Below are 15,315 nucleotides of genomic sequence, written 5' to 3' on the forward strand. Positions count from 1 at the left end.
TAAAACTTTCATTATGAACTGCAAGCCTCCATTTAGTAACACTGTCTTTTTTCTCAGTGACTTAGGGTTTAGCCGGGACAGTACCAGTTTTCCATCAAAGGTCCCGGTGTCCTGATATCTTGCTCAAAATATTTTAAAGGTCCCTATTTTCAGCCACTTCTTGTAGCATGACACACTCTAAATACCTTTTGTCAAAATAATGGAAACAACAGCTTTTAGTTTATGGCACCTGCATTGAAAACAAAATGAAAAAAACAAAGTACTAGGGTAATCAAGAACATTATTTTTATAAAGTACTTACATGAGCGTACGTGCTTATTCCTCAGTACGCCATGTGTTTTCATTTAGTTCATATTCACTATGGACCTACAATTTTGTGTAATACGGTAATTTTGCAGCTGTTCAATTCTGGCTGGATTTAGCCCAGACCGAGCAGCGAGTGAAGAAAGAAAGAAAGAAAGAAATTGCAAAACGTAAATGCATTCTTAGTGATTTAATTTATTATTATTATTATTATTATTATTATTATTATTATTATTATTATTATTATTATATGACTACTTAAACTAATTAGCCACAAATTATACACCCATCAATGCAGTGCTTAAAAACACAAACAAAACAACAAAAAAAAGATAATACTAAGGAGAGCCTATATTTAAATGGTTTAATTAGTCTTATCAATTATTTCACAATGTGCCCCGGTTTCTGAGCTTTGAAAATCTTGTCACTGTTGTGACTATGTTAGTGTTTTCAAAAATATTACCAATGAGTATTCTTTTTTTACTGCCTCAGATTTGTATTTGCATGTCGGTTGGGTAAAATAATCCATATTCCCATTAGTAGCTGTTTGCAGTTCTCAAAAAAAAAAAAAAATGGAACCATTTCCTTACAACCAAACAAAATGCTAGCCAAAAAGTAACAATAATACTTTTCTGTCTCACGGAAGAACAACATTTCCTGCATCTTTATTGTACATCGAGGTACATTTTCTATGCTCTCTGGAACTTCTTAAATTCCTATTCTGTACCTGTTGCTTGACTAAAAAAATAAACAGTGACCAAAAAAAAAAAACAGCGCTTTCTTCTTGGCAGATCTGACGCAAATATCATGAAAACAGAACCAATACATTTACATTTATCTGTATATCGTATATGATATCATCAAATATCATACATTTACTGTAATGCATGTACCAGCAATACTATTGCCTTACGGTTACAAACGTTGTCTCAGTTCAGAGTTTCAGTAACCCAGGGTTATGGGTCCGTTTTAATAGCCCCTTGATTTCTATGCCCTCGGTCCTAAGGTGCACGTACACCACCAATATACAAACAATCAGTTTCTAGTGCATTTCACAGCTCTACTGAGAGAAATATGTGCAGCCTGTGATCCTGACTCTTCTATATCCTGGTGTTTATTTTACAAGAGATATGCAAGTGTATAACAGTATAATGCCTGCCTGCCCCTCTAAGTTAAAGTGATAGCACTGAGCCTGAGTATCTTGAGGACTGGTGGTGGCTTTGCATTTAAAATCTAAAGGAGTAGAACATGATTAGTGTAGGAAAATAGTAAATAGAAATATACAATTTACTTACCAAAGTGTATAACACACCTAGGTAAATTGGCATGCAATTATTTACAATAATGCTCACTCTGTTATGACTTATTGCATAATTGACACATGCTATGTGGGCGTGCATGTATGTATAAAAGTGCTACATGATAGGCGCTTGTATTGTCAAGATATAACACTAATCTGATCAGTCGGTTACAGGTTGCATTTTGACTGTCCTGGGAATTTTACTTAACTGATCATTTTTACAAAGCATATGTATGCTAGCAACACAATGTTGTGTGTAAATTAATCATTTTCTTTGGAACATTTTATATCTTCCAGCCATTCAGGAGAAGACGCCCAGAAAGCATATCAGCCAGCCTGTGAATCATGAATCCAGGAAAGAGAGCAGGCCAATAGAGAACAGCATCACAGAATTCGTAATTGTTGCTAGTATGTAAGAAAAACAAATTGACACTGTAAAACGGATATATATATATATATATATATATATAGATATATGGTATATATATATATATATAGATATATAATATTTTAAATATATGCCTTTTAGAACAAAAAATGTCACAAAATGTTATCCCTTTTGTGCAGCGGAAAAAAGACCAAACTGGCAGCAGCAGAGCATTGGCATAATTTGGGAAGTAACATTAAAATATTGGATTATACCACTCACACTGTGATGGTATAGGCAATTAAACACAAACCAAAATGCAGCATCAGTGTTGGTTCTGAGCTGTCATAATTCATCCGTGTGAAAAGGGTAGAGTCAAAACATTTGTCAAACTACTGTACAACTTGACAACTTTTGTAGTAAGCAGTAGAGTTTAGTGGTATAGACTGACTAATATTGTATAGATGTTGTTAGACTATAGTAAATATTTAAATGCTTTAATGGAAATCTAGAGTGAACAGGGCTCTGCACCCAATTTCATATCAGCCTCAAAAATTGTCCAGAAAGAACACATTTTTTTTCAGCTATAATTATAAACTCATGTGAAGAACACAATTTCTAACTCACATGAGTGTTTTAGTCACTTTGAGTTCCTGGAATTGTAATCCATTGTGTCATTATTTCTACTGCTAGAAAGGCTTTAAAAACTACACATCCCACTCACAACTGCTGTTATCAGTAAGTGCGTGAAACAACAAGTGCTTTGATCAGAGTTCAGTTCTCATGGTTTGCAAGACAGTTATAAGGGTATTAAAAACCAAAACAACATAGATTATTTTGCATCCTCTATCAGGACCGTTTTTATTATATGTTCCGTATTGGAAGACGTAAAAATTATGATTAATAATAATAAAACAAAAACATTTTAATGTATGCCTGTATTCATAGTACCATTATATATAAATATATATATATATATATATATATATATATATATATATATATATATATATGTGATGAAATGTTTTATTTAATTTTTATTGCAGTAATACAATACAAGTTTCCGAGCAGAATTGCGTTGTTTGAATGAGAGATCATTCAATATCGGCAAGAGTCGAATAATCACTGTTAAGTTTAAACGTTTAAAAGCTACCCAGTTAAATATAGTTACCTGAAACTCAGGAAGAATTAATGCCATAACTAATTTATCATAGCAATGTTAATGAATCATTAATCAACAGTATAAAGTTTGTATTTTTCTTATTTAGAAATATGAATGACAATTTGACTCGGAAGAAAACATTTTCTTATAAAAAGTTTAATTTTCGTTACGTAAAAAATATTTTTTCCACATTCATACAATATTATTTCATGTTTACCATTAGTTGACATGAGTTCTCAGACAATTAGACATTTGCCTAAATAAATAAAAAATAAATATAAATGATTCAGTCGGTCTAATGATTAAATAAATTTGTTTGACTGACAAACTATTATTGAGAACTGCAGTAGATACCTAGTGGATGAACACTGCTGTGTTACTTTCCATTAGTCTTTCATTTTTTACAACAGGGCACACAAAAGTCTTTCTTCGCCATCAGCCTGGGTGGCTGTGGGCAGCTAATGAACTGCCCGGGCAGATGCCAAAATGACATAAAATTTGAAGCTAATTCGGCATCTGCTCGCTGCAGCTGGGCACTTCGCGAACTGGCCGGACATTACTACAGCAACTGCCCGATTTCGGCAACGGTCCATAACATAACATTATATATTTGCAGAAATAGTCACCCCTCTGCAAAGTTTTCACATTTTGTTGGCACCTAAGTGTACTTGAAGGTTGCAGTCCATTGACGATCCCCCACAAACTTATCAGAACTGGAGCAATTCAGAGGCTTTAATAAGTTCCGCCACCCTGCGCAGTGACATAAGCCTCAGGCCAAGCCACAAGCCAAACAGCAGCCCTAGGAGTTTGCTGCCACAGGCCAGGGCCCCTTTTCACTGAGCCATCTGGAGTATTGGCATCAAAGCACCACAGTCATCTGGGTGCTTACTACCGTTCAAACTGGCTATTCTCGGGAACTCAAGCATGGTCCCCCTCCCTTTTGGGGTGCAAGATGCCTCTATGGTGTCTTAGGAGGTAGCAGCTCTGCTTTTCTGTTTGTTTCGGCTTTTTTTTTTGTCTGTTTTTCTCTCTAGCATACTCCACCCAGACAAAGGATTTCTGATCCCCTTTTATGTATGTGGCAACAGCCTAATTAATCAATAATTAACAATTACCTAATCAAGGCTCCAGCCACATTCTCACATGTATTTCTGGCAGGGAGGAATTTAACCTTCTACCTGCCAATCCAAAACAAGCAATAATAATAATAATAATAATAATAATAATAATAATAATAATAATAATAATAACAGAAACAAATACACCAAGTCAAAATACAGTTTTGAGCCCCAAAATGGGCAAAACAGGTATGTGGCTACTGTATTTTGACATTTAAAACGCTGTGACTGTAGAAGCTGTTTGGCAACTTTCATTCGATTTGATTGGATCTTATAATGCTTTATTTACATATTTCCCTACAACCCATTGTTTTTAAATATATTGCTTGCATTCACCTTAACTCGAAAGCTACTTGGTTTTATATATATATAAATATATGATAAAATCATAACAATAACAACAACATAATTATACAGTGGTTTGCAGAAGTATTCACCCCCTGCCAATCATGTCATGTTTTGTTGAATTACAAATAATCAATGCACAGTTTTTCAAGCAAACTTTTTTTTTTTTTTTTTATTCAAAGCTGTAGTGGTTAATTGAACACTGTTATATGAAGAGGATGTTAAATGTCAACAAAACTTGCAAAGAAAATGTACAAAATGACATTTACTGGTTGCATAAGTATTCAGCCCCTTAAGTCAGTACTTGGTGGAATCACTTTTTGCGGCAATTATTGTTATGAGTCTTTTTGGATAGGTCTCTACTAGCTTTGCAATATAGGATGGTGAAATTTTTGTCCATTCTTCATGGGAAAATTGCTCCAGTTCTAATAAGTTTGTTGGCGATCGTTGATGGACTGCAATCTTCAAGTCTCGCCATAAATTTTCAATTGGATTCAAGTCAGGACTTTGACTGGGCCACTCAAGAACATTAATTCTCTTCTTGTCAACCACTCCAGTGTGGCTTTGGCTTTGTGCTTCAGGTCATTTTCATGCTGAAATATGAATTTCCTCCCCAGTTTCAGAGTCTTGGCTGACTCGAACAGGTTTTCCTCAAGGATTCACCTGTACTTTGCACCATTCATTCTCCCCTCTATCCTGACAAGCTTCCCAGTCCCTGCTGAAGAGAAGAATCCCCATAACATGATGCTGCCACCACCATGCTTGACTGTTGGGACGTTGTGCAGTGTTGGGCTTGCGCCAGACGTAACGCTTCTGACAACAAAACCTAACCTTTTTCCATATGTTTGCAGTATCATCTACATGCTTTTTCGCAAACTCCAAATGTGCTTTAAGATGAGGCTTTTTGAGTAATAGCTTCTTTCTTGCCACCGTCCATGCAGGCCAGTTTTGTGCAGGTACCGGCTTACTGTTGATGTGTGAACATTGACTCCCATCTCAGACACAGAACTTTGCAGATCTCTCAAGGTCATTGTTGGCTTCAGAGTGACATCCCGAACCAGTATTCTGCTTGCCCGGCTGCTCAGTTTGGGAGGGCGACCTGATCTGGGTAGTGTCTGGGTGGTATGATGCATCTTCCATTTCTTAATGATGGACTTCACTGTACTGAGAAGAATTTTCTTGTACCCTTCTCCTGCTCTGTGTCTCTCTGCCACTATATCCCTGACTTGTTTTGAAAGCTCCTTGGTCTTCATAGTTACTTTGTTGGATCCTCCAGAGGGCTGTACTGTAGTGTTCCACCTGAGCAACCAACACTCTGAAACACGTTTTCAGTATTCCAAATGTGCGCTTAATGACACTTCGAGCAGAGGTGATGGATCTGTTATATCTGTGTTTAGCAAGTGTAAAGATATGTGAAATTGGTGTCATGCGCCACCGTTTAAGTGGGTCTCCATTGTCGCCTATCAACCAACCGTTCAGAGTGTCATCCTGCTGAAACAAGCTGTCAGCTGTGAGTTTGCAAGGATGAACAAGTCAGGAGCGAGTTTGCATACATGTGTGATGATATTGTTCTGCCTCTGCTGTCTTTTATTCATGAACGCTCTGTAGTACTCCATTGTATCTGTTAAAGAGGAAGCAAATGTTCCTCTCATCCAGGGCACAGATTGTTTTACTGCTGTTCTACTGTGCCAAGGCTGTAAACTGACAATGAAAGTATGTTGCAAAACTAGCAAATGAAACTGATTTTACATGTAAACATGACTCTTTGTTCACCCTAACTAAAACGGTTGCTGTGGAAACTGGGATATGTATTTCTTTTGTGAGTTTAATTAGAGATACCTTGCCTAGGACTACAATCCCACAATTAATTGCAGAGATTACAAATTATTGTATACAAAATATAAATTAGTTTTAGTTGGTTTAAAACAGAACACCCCAGCTGAATCAAGGGATCTATTAAAGTTACATTGCTGGTTTCTATTGTTCTATTGTAAGTAGGAAAGTGGGCGGGGTTACATATGTGTTGATCAGAACGACTTACACAAAGAGCTTGACACAAAGAGCTAGACACTGCAACTTTCTATTGCCATTCCTCTATTTTTTATTTTAAAAAATGTGTATTAAGTACACTCCACTAATAATAATAATAATAATAATAATAATAATAATAATAATAATAATAATAATAATAATAATATTGGTTATTACTACAATTTGTTATTGCATTTTTTTTCAGTTAGCTATCTTCTGAATGCATATTATTCAAACACCTTTTACGAAATTAATAGTTATTACTCAATTCATACGGTAAACAGTTCTGTCTGTCAAAGAAAGAAGTGTATAATTCAAACAAAAAAATGAGGGGGTACAGTATATTTAAACATAAAATTCTAAATTTCTATCCATAACTCTCAAAAACTCAATCATAATGGTTAAATAAATTGTGCCTGTGTCAGTTACTTGGCTTAGTTTCCACAAAATGTATATGATAACACTATGTAACACAATCTTTGTTCCTGGGTAGTAAGTGTTATTTTCTAATTGCTTATGCCTCAAAAGTATAGAAAATGGCTATATTTCCCCACAAACTTTGCTTTTGTGACCAGGACAGTGATATTTCAAAATATCACTATTTCCAATGGGAAAACGGGCAAATGTGTGTCTTTTCGTTCACATAAAGTCAGAAAAAAACAACATATGAATCCAAATTAACATGTATTTATACTAAAGTAATACAAAAATGACTACAAAAGATTTAGAAGTGAGTAGTTTTTCGAGATTTACGATTATACTGTATTTACAGTATAATACAGTATTTACAATCTTTTGTAGTCATTTTTGTATTACTTTAGTATAAATACATGTTAATTTGGATTCATATGTTGTTTTTTTCTGACTTTATGTGAACGAAAAGACACACATTTACACAGTGTCATCATAAAATCATTCATAATGCAAAAAAAGATAATATCTGTGTCAAATAATGTCATAAATTAGACCCGTCCTATTACGAATGAAAGGCAAAATAATTCAGGTTTTGCCAGCAGATACATATGTCTCTGTCTTGTGTAGCTACAAGAAATGTAAACATGCTTGATAGAAATCAGGCGTGTGTGTGTGTGTGTCTCAAATGATGTGAATGCTTTAACTGTCATCACAAGGATGAAACCACAAATGGCCTTTCTGTGTCTGAAAGTTAAATATCACAAAATAAATCAAAAACCAATTGACCATGGTAATTTGTTGCCCATATTGCGTGACTTGAAAAGCTACTCACAGCAAGGCATGGCTGCAGGCCTTCACTGTTGTAGTATGGTAACTACAGCAACAGGGCCTCAAGGGGCATAGAGGTGCCAGAGTATTTCACTTTTATTCTGAGGAAGACTAATAAGAGAAATGTTGTTTGAAACATTTCTTATTTAATATGCTGTGACCCTGACAAAATGTCTTTGATGTCTTTGTGCTCAATGTTTTCCTGTGAGACTAGGAAAAGTACAAGGATATACGGGTATAACACCCCATCTGCCTTATTCAACATCCTTAGAGAGTTTCTAATAACTGTAACATGTGCTAAATTAAATCCCACAACCTTCATCTCAGAGTCGCAAGACTCGCAAGAGCATAGTACTTACTTTGAACTGTGTTGAATTGTTTTCTGGTTTAAGTAGCAGGTGCAACTTTCCGTGACTTAACATAATTGGAATTGTATGCAGGGAAAAAAAAAAAATCTGCAAAGTCGTCCAAATTTTGTGACATGATTTATGCTCTTTAATGGGTAGAATTCAAGGTTCTCATGGAACTTATATTACAATATGTATGAAAATAGATAATATCTGTCTCTCACCCTAACATGTAACCCTACTTTATCAACTACATATGCACTGTCCTGCCACTATAAGACACTCTCTCATCCCATTTGCCATAACTATGTTACCTCCCCCAGTGAGGCGTGGTGTGTAGTTAAAAGCCCTTAAGCAGGGTTTCCCAAACTTTCTTGGCTTAAGGCCAAGGCCCCATGACATTAGGCAACCTGACTGAGGACCCCCATACAACATTCAGATTTTGATACCTTTAGTGAGAGAGGTTGTTAATTTGTACTGGTAGAAGTATGACTGCTTTCATTATGTTCAGTGTCATTTCTTGGATATTTGAGAAACCGCTCTCTAATTACTGAAATTATTGCACACTGTCTGACTGCAAATGCAACATAAACCTGCCTGTAAAGGTAAGCAGGAACGACAATATGGTTTACTTTAATTATGTAGTGGGAAGAAAATATAAGAACTTCCAATGAAACCATACATTGGCATTTAATTATTTATTTCAATGTAATAAAAAAAAAAAAAAAAAAAAAAAAAAACATTTGTATAACTATAAAGTGCATTCATCTAATTCCCTCCTCCTTCGCCTTACAATCACCCTCTTTTGTAAGATGGACCATAAGTTTACAGCGTGCACGAGTTGATGTCAATGTTGCATTTGAAATAACTCAGTGCACCTAACAGGGGCATTCATGTAAATTAATTGATATCCTGCTTTGTCGTGGTCATTTATGAGTTAACATTTTTGTTCGTGCTGTAGCCAGGGGTGAAATTATTTAATCTGCATTTCTTCCAATGCTTTTGCGTTCTGTTCACTCACACTAGTGTAACATTTCTCAAATGGGCTTTCATTCAGAACAGTTCATGCTGCTTGCATTCTGTTTCTTTATACTGCTTCTTTGTCTCTTATCTGCTATTTGCCATCATTAAAGTCTGTATAATCACTGCATGTTGATTGGCCAAGCTTTCATTTTGATTAGATTTCATTTTGATATGCGTCACAAATCTCTGCCCATTTCACTTTCTGTCAGTGCTCATTGGTTTATCAACGAGAAAAGACTTTAGCAGTGAGACGTTAAAACAGCGGCATGGGGTAATTATTATTTTCTTAAGTTCAGAGAAACTATCTGAATATTTAAATGAAAATATTCACAAATTCACGTTAGTGTCCACCATAAATGACACAGTGGATAAATATTATAAATAATTATCACAACGTGCTTTGTTTTGCCCCGATTTATAAAATGGAAAGTGATGTGTGGAACAGTAGAGATTAACATAGAAAAACAGGATCAACAAAGTAAAGCATTGCTTAAGATTTGACAAGCGAGTCAGAATCAGATGTGGAATATGCTTTCAAAGCACTGGCCCAACTTGCAAGGTAAATGCTAAGTACAGTGATCAAAGTTTTGTTTTGTTGTGATCCTAGTATTTTCTGTTATGAGGACTGTAAATGTACAATGCCACCTGTTCTATAGTTCATTTAAGTTAAATTTGAGTTTGCACTTGTGTGTAAAGGCATACGTAAACCACAGTAATGATATTACTTTATGAAAATTTATAATTTGTTACTTTGTTATTGAGTAGGAACCACAATGCCAGGGATTTAGAAAAAATTAAAAATTTGATGTTTACTTATGTACTGTTTCTGCCTCAAATATGCTCATCTTTTTCTGAAATAGATCATGGTATAAGTCATCTAAACAGAATCACAACAGAGAAGCACGAAGAATATACTGTAGGATAAGTAATCTGTAAAAATAAATAACAGGGATGTATGTTCTAATCCAAGGCTATCGATGCAGCATGGCTAGGTTCTGATGTAGGTGAGCACCCAGGGTCTGGAAAATATGGGGAGGATTTCAGAGAATACAATGGAGATTGGAGTAGTGCCTGGTATATTAAAAAGCATGAGAGGGGTAGTCCAGCTCGTATTGTCAATTGGTTGACCTTTTGTATCATTTGTTCATAGCACAGTTGTTTTTTTTATACACATTTTGTATAACATCCCCCCTTTTTTAGGATATCTTGAAACAAAACTCCCTCTACAGCAGCTACTGCACAGTGTAATATTTGTTAATACTTATCATTTAAGGTTTAACTTAAGAGTTATATTAGAGTACATGACTGAGTGATACAAGCAGAGGGTACAAAGCTTTCAGTATTTTCAGCTTCTTTGTTTATGGTGAATTGGTTATATTTTATCAGTTATTTGTTAAGACTTACTTTGTATTCATAAATGTATTGTGTACTTGCTGCATATAGGAGTACCTGCACTTTTTTTTTAAGAATTTCACCCGTGGCCACAACCCTCTGAAACCATGTTGCGGCCCCCAGTTTGGGAACCCCAGCTCTAAGTATCTATGCTGTAAGTTGTGCATGCTGCTATGAGTACAGACTCAGAATAGGGTAAATAGGAACTTTCATCTTTGGGGGAGCTCCACTAGACCAAAAAACAAGGAGTTTATAATGGCTGTAAATTTGTTAAACGCATGGCACCCATAATTATATATGAATAAATGCTCCATCTAGGTGTTACAACTACAATGGGCAAGGCAGCCGATGGGTTAGAGGACTGATTGTAGCAGGCACATTACAAAACTGCACAAATTAGTGATTTCTCACAGAACAGTTTGCATTCCTCCAGAATAAATTAAACATCTTGTGAACTCATGTATAATTAGTATGTATTTCTATATATACATATTTTTCCAAATATTTATATTTGTTGGTTCTTAAGATTAGAGTGGTAGGTTCAAGAAGACTATATAAGATTTGTCGCACATCACTTTTGTTTTGCCTAGAAAGGAGCTGAATACGGTTACTAGGCTAATGGGCGCCAGTTGCTTAATGACTGTACAGTTACAGCTGTTAAACAGACTCTTCATCAAACCTTGAGCTCAATAGGCCCTGTCTGTATGCAGTATATATAGATATAAGTATGTATATATCAAATGTTCACTTATAATCTGTACAAAATAGCTTACAAAAGACTAGAAAATATTACTAGATGATTGAAGCATGTTTTGTCAAGTCAAGCATGGCTTTTATTTTTTGCTTTGTGGGTAGAATTCAGATTTGTTAATTAACTAACAACAGTAAGTTGTATAATCGACTATGATATCTCTGTTGTCTGATATATATTTTTTTGTAAAACAATTATATTACTTCGAAGTTGTCAATATAATTCCCAATAACGGTCTCTATAATATTAGTAATATTGTTACTATTCTTCTTACACCGCGCACCCTAGCGTATTTATGACTCACCTCTGCTCACTAATGATTGGACAGCTGAAAACCCAGGGCAGATCTTTGACTCTCCCATTGGTTAAACCTACTCAAGACCTTCAACTGTTTATGTCCCGCCTCCGCTCACTTATAATTGAACTGTCGCAGAAAAAATGCAGATCTTGTAAATACAATTTTATTTTTATATATATATATATAATATATATTATATATATATATAGATATATATAGCGTATATATATTATATATATATATTATAATATCTATTCGTACTAATTTGTATATATATATATATATATATATATATATATATATATATATATATATATATATATATATATATTATATATATATATATAGATATATATATATATATGAAGTGTTGAGAGGCATTTTCCTATAGCATAATGTAATACATAGTAGATTGCACATATTCTGGTAATATGGAAATACCATAATGCATTACTTATGATCCTTTTCTTTTTTTTTTACTGGTATAGAAACTATAGCCATGAAACGCAAAAAAATCATCTAATGACCTCCACTACCTCAAATTGAGAATTGTGCTATATGTTATCTAATAGTAATTGGTTATCTATCTTACATAACTTATAATTATTTGAATCTCTGTCAACTGAGAAATAAGATTGTGCATTGTGCCCAATTCCCTCTGAGCCGCTACATCGTGACAATGAGTCTGACTGGTGTGGTGGAAGGGAGATACGGGAGACTACACAAAGCATAACTGGAGTCACAAATAACTTCAAAACATCCTTTCATGGCATTTCTGCTAAAACAGGAATACCACAAAATAAAGGAGACCACAAAGTCAGACCAAGTCGCCCTCAAATAAGAAAAAAAAGCTTGACATTTAAATTGAGGTGACACTGTTTGGAGGATGTTGATTTAATCACTTGTGTCCAACTCTATATGAACACTGTAGTAATTCATGAAAAAATATAAATAAAAAAATGAATAATTAAAAACCCAAATGTTTATCAAAATTGCTATGTGCCTTTCATTTAAATATAATTAATGTGTGGTCATGTATAATGCATTGTATTAATTTAGTTGCAGAAATAAATAAATAAATTACAAAAATTAGAAAACGTATCAGTTAACAGCAGTACTCATACTAAAATTGTATATTTCTCGCCAAATACATATATTTCTGTAAACTAGTCAGTATTAAATAAACCTTAAGAGATACATAGCTTTGAAGGAGATTATATACAGCTATGGCCAAAAGTTTTGCATCACCTAAAATTTTGGAATTGAGACATCATTTAAAAAAAAAAGTTTTTCACTAAGTATATGGAAAATTACAAAGCAGAATGTAATTCAGTATGTTAACGTAATATTATTCATCAGTTTCATTCGACTTTATAAAGCAAAATTAGTTAATTCTATAGAGTTAAGCTAAACCTTTGGCCATGGTTGTGGACTAAATACTCTTAGAAATGTTTACCATAGTAAAATGATAGCAAAGTGTAATAAAGCATAGTGAAAGCACGGTAAAGTGTGGTTAGACATACAGTAGATATGCATTGTACACCACAGTGAGGTATGGTAAAGCATATAAAAAACATGACAAACCATGGTAAACTATGGTAAATGCATAGTATAACCATTGGAAAATAATGCAGAAAACTGCAAAATTGCTGTGCAAATTTACCAAGATAAACCTTAATAAAGGTATTTCTGTTTAACTATATTATATCAAGTTCCTTCACTAACTGTGAAAACATGTGTTTTTTTCCAGTCATTGAGTGGGTTTGCTCTGGTGGTGAGCACAGACGGGATGATATTTTATGCATCCTCCACTATTGTTGACTACCTAGGCTTCCATCAGGTATGTATTTATGAATTGCTTTTTTTAAGAAAATTAAACACACTTTGTAAAAGCATCTTTAGAATGGTATTACAGGTTTGCCATCTGGGATGGGGGGGGGGGGGGGTCTACCTGTGGGAAAGTTGTTTTGTAATGATAAACTGTTGGCTGGTTTGCTGTAATGCACATCTATCTATAAGCAAATTTCAAGCAACTTCAATACAGTTCGAAGGCACCTATTGCACACCCAACATATCACAATTTGCCTTATGTTTGCTATAAGAATACTAAAAGAAACATACAATTCTTTGACAAACATTTCGACTAAAAGTCTTACTAAATGTCTTCCCAATTTTCTAGTCTTTTCTAGTGATTAATCAAGTGCCCCATATTAGCAAATTAAAGTACCCAACATGGTTTCGAACATAAAATCCTAAATCTTGTCCCTTGTTCTCGGTATATGCTACAAAGGCTTGAGTGTTGTGCTTTATCTTCTTTGCATCCATTACACTGAAACCATTGTGTTAATAAATCTCAATGAGCCATCCCCTGTTCTTGCACTATATTCCTCCACTTGTCAACTAATGTGAGAGAAACCTGAAAAATATTCAAAACAACATGCTGCACAGGGGTGAAGTGGGGGGGGGGGGGGGGGGGGGGGTCAAGGCAAAATGTTTTAAGGATTTCATGTTAAGGTCATTGGTTTGAAGCTTTGTTAGGATTTAATATTTTTGGCTGGTTGTTTTGACCAATAATATATTCAGTTGTAGTCTTCTATCATTGTTAATAATTGGTAGTGCTACAGTGGTCTCCTGTTGTACTTAAAACATTTTAAATCACATTAAACACATTATAGAACTGGCCTTGCTTTGTCATCTTTAGCGTTTTAATGCTACATTGCTCCATGCCTTATAACATAGAGAACATTTTATGAAACTAATGGGCCACGTTTTCCAAAGTCAGAACCATTTAAAAAAAAAAAAAAAAAGGAATTGATTAGGGTAACGCTAGGGCTATATAACACATAGGACCCTCTTTTGAAGTAAACTTTTAGAGAGAAATAAAATTATTTTTAATCCTAATAGTAAGAAACTACCAATACAATAATTTGTCATAACTATAAAGTAAGTAAGACATGCAGTAATAGAAAAATGTACTTGAAAATGTCTTCAATTAGTAAAGACTTGTTTTTATTTCTATTACTTTAAAACTAATTGTTCCTTCTTGCAGCTCACCTAAAATCAAAATGAAAATAGTGGTGCCTCTATCCTTAAAGCAGATTTGAAAAAATATCAACTGTGATGATGATTTATTCTTAGTTCTATGACATAAGAACCACTGTAGCAAGCTGTAGGTAAATTTAACCCTACCAATACTTTTTATGCCATTTTACCTTTTCTTTTTGAGGTTAAAATATAATGAACTTATTTGCTACCCAACATAGTTATGTTAGTCCTTTTTGGATCACTGTCAAGTAGAGTAAAATACTCCTCATTCCTCCATTTCACACATAAGAAAGATATTATCATCCAAATGTTTATTGAGATTATATGCTAGATTATTTTTTATGTATATCTGTTTATTTTTCAAAGGATCTTTCTTGGTTGATACCTAACTATGAGATGTGTTACCTAAAACATGGTCTGTGACAACCTTGAAAAGAAGTTTAAGATTAATTTGTACATTATGGATCTTAATGGCAGCATTCGTTCAACCAGTTGGCTCTGACATCATCTAATAGCATGCCTTTGTAGAAGTAATTGACCAATGCAGAAGGAACATGATTATGTGTAGTGCGGGCATCACAAATCAGGATT

The 15,315-nt window shown here is 34.4% G+C and overlaps 1 protein-coding gene across 1 annotated transcript in view; it reads left to right on the top strand.

Annotated features, from left to right (window-relative positions):
- Positions 1 to 15,315, top strand: part of LOC121313936 (aryl hydrocarbon receptor repressor-like) — a 94,257-nt gene that overhangs the window by 54,752 nt on the left and 24,190 nt on the right. The window contains exon 4 of the mRNA XM_041246711.1: positions 1,901 to 2,015. Within this exon, the coding sequence (XP_041102645.1) occupies positions 1,901 to 2,015 (115 nt within the window). The remainder of the gene's footprint in view (positions 1 to 1,900; positions 2,016 to 15,315) is intronic.

Source organism: Polyodon spathula, chromosome 4, assembly GCF_017654505.1.
Source record: "Polyodon spathula isolate WHYD16114869_AA chromosome 4, ASM1765450v1, whole genome shotgun sequence".
In the NCBI taxonomy this organism is placed as follows: Eukaryota; Metazoa; Chordata; class Actinopteri; order Acipenseriformes; family Polyodontidae; genus Polyodon; species Polyodon spathula.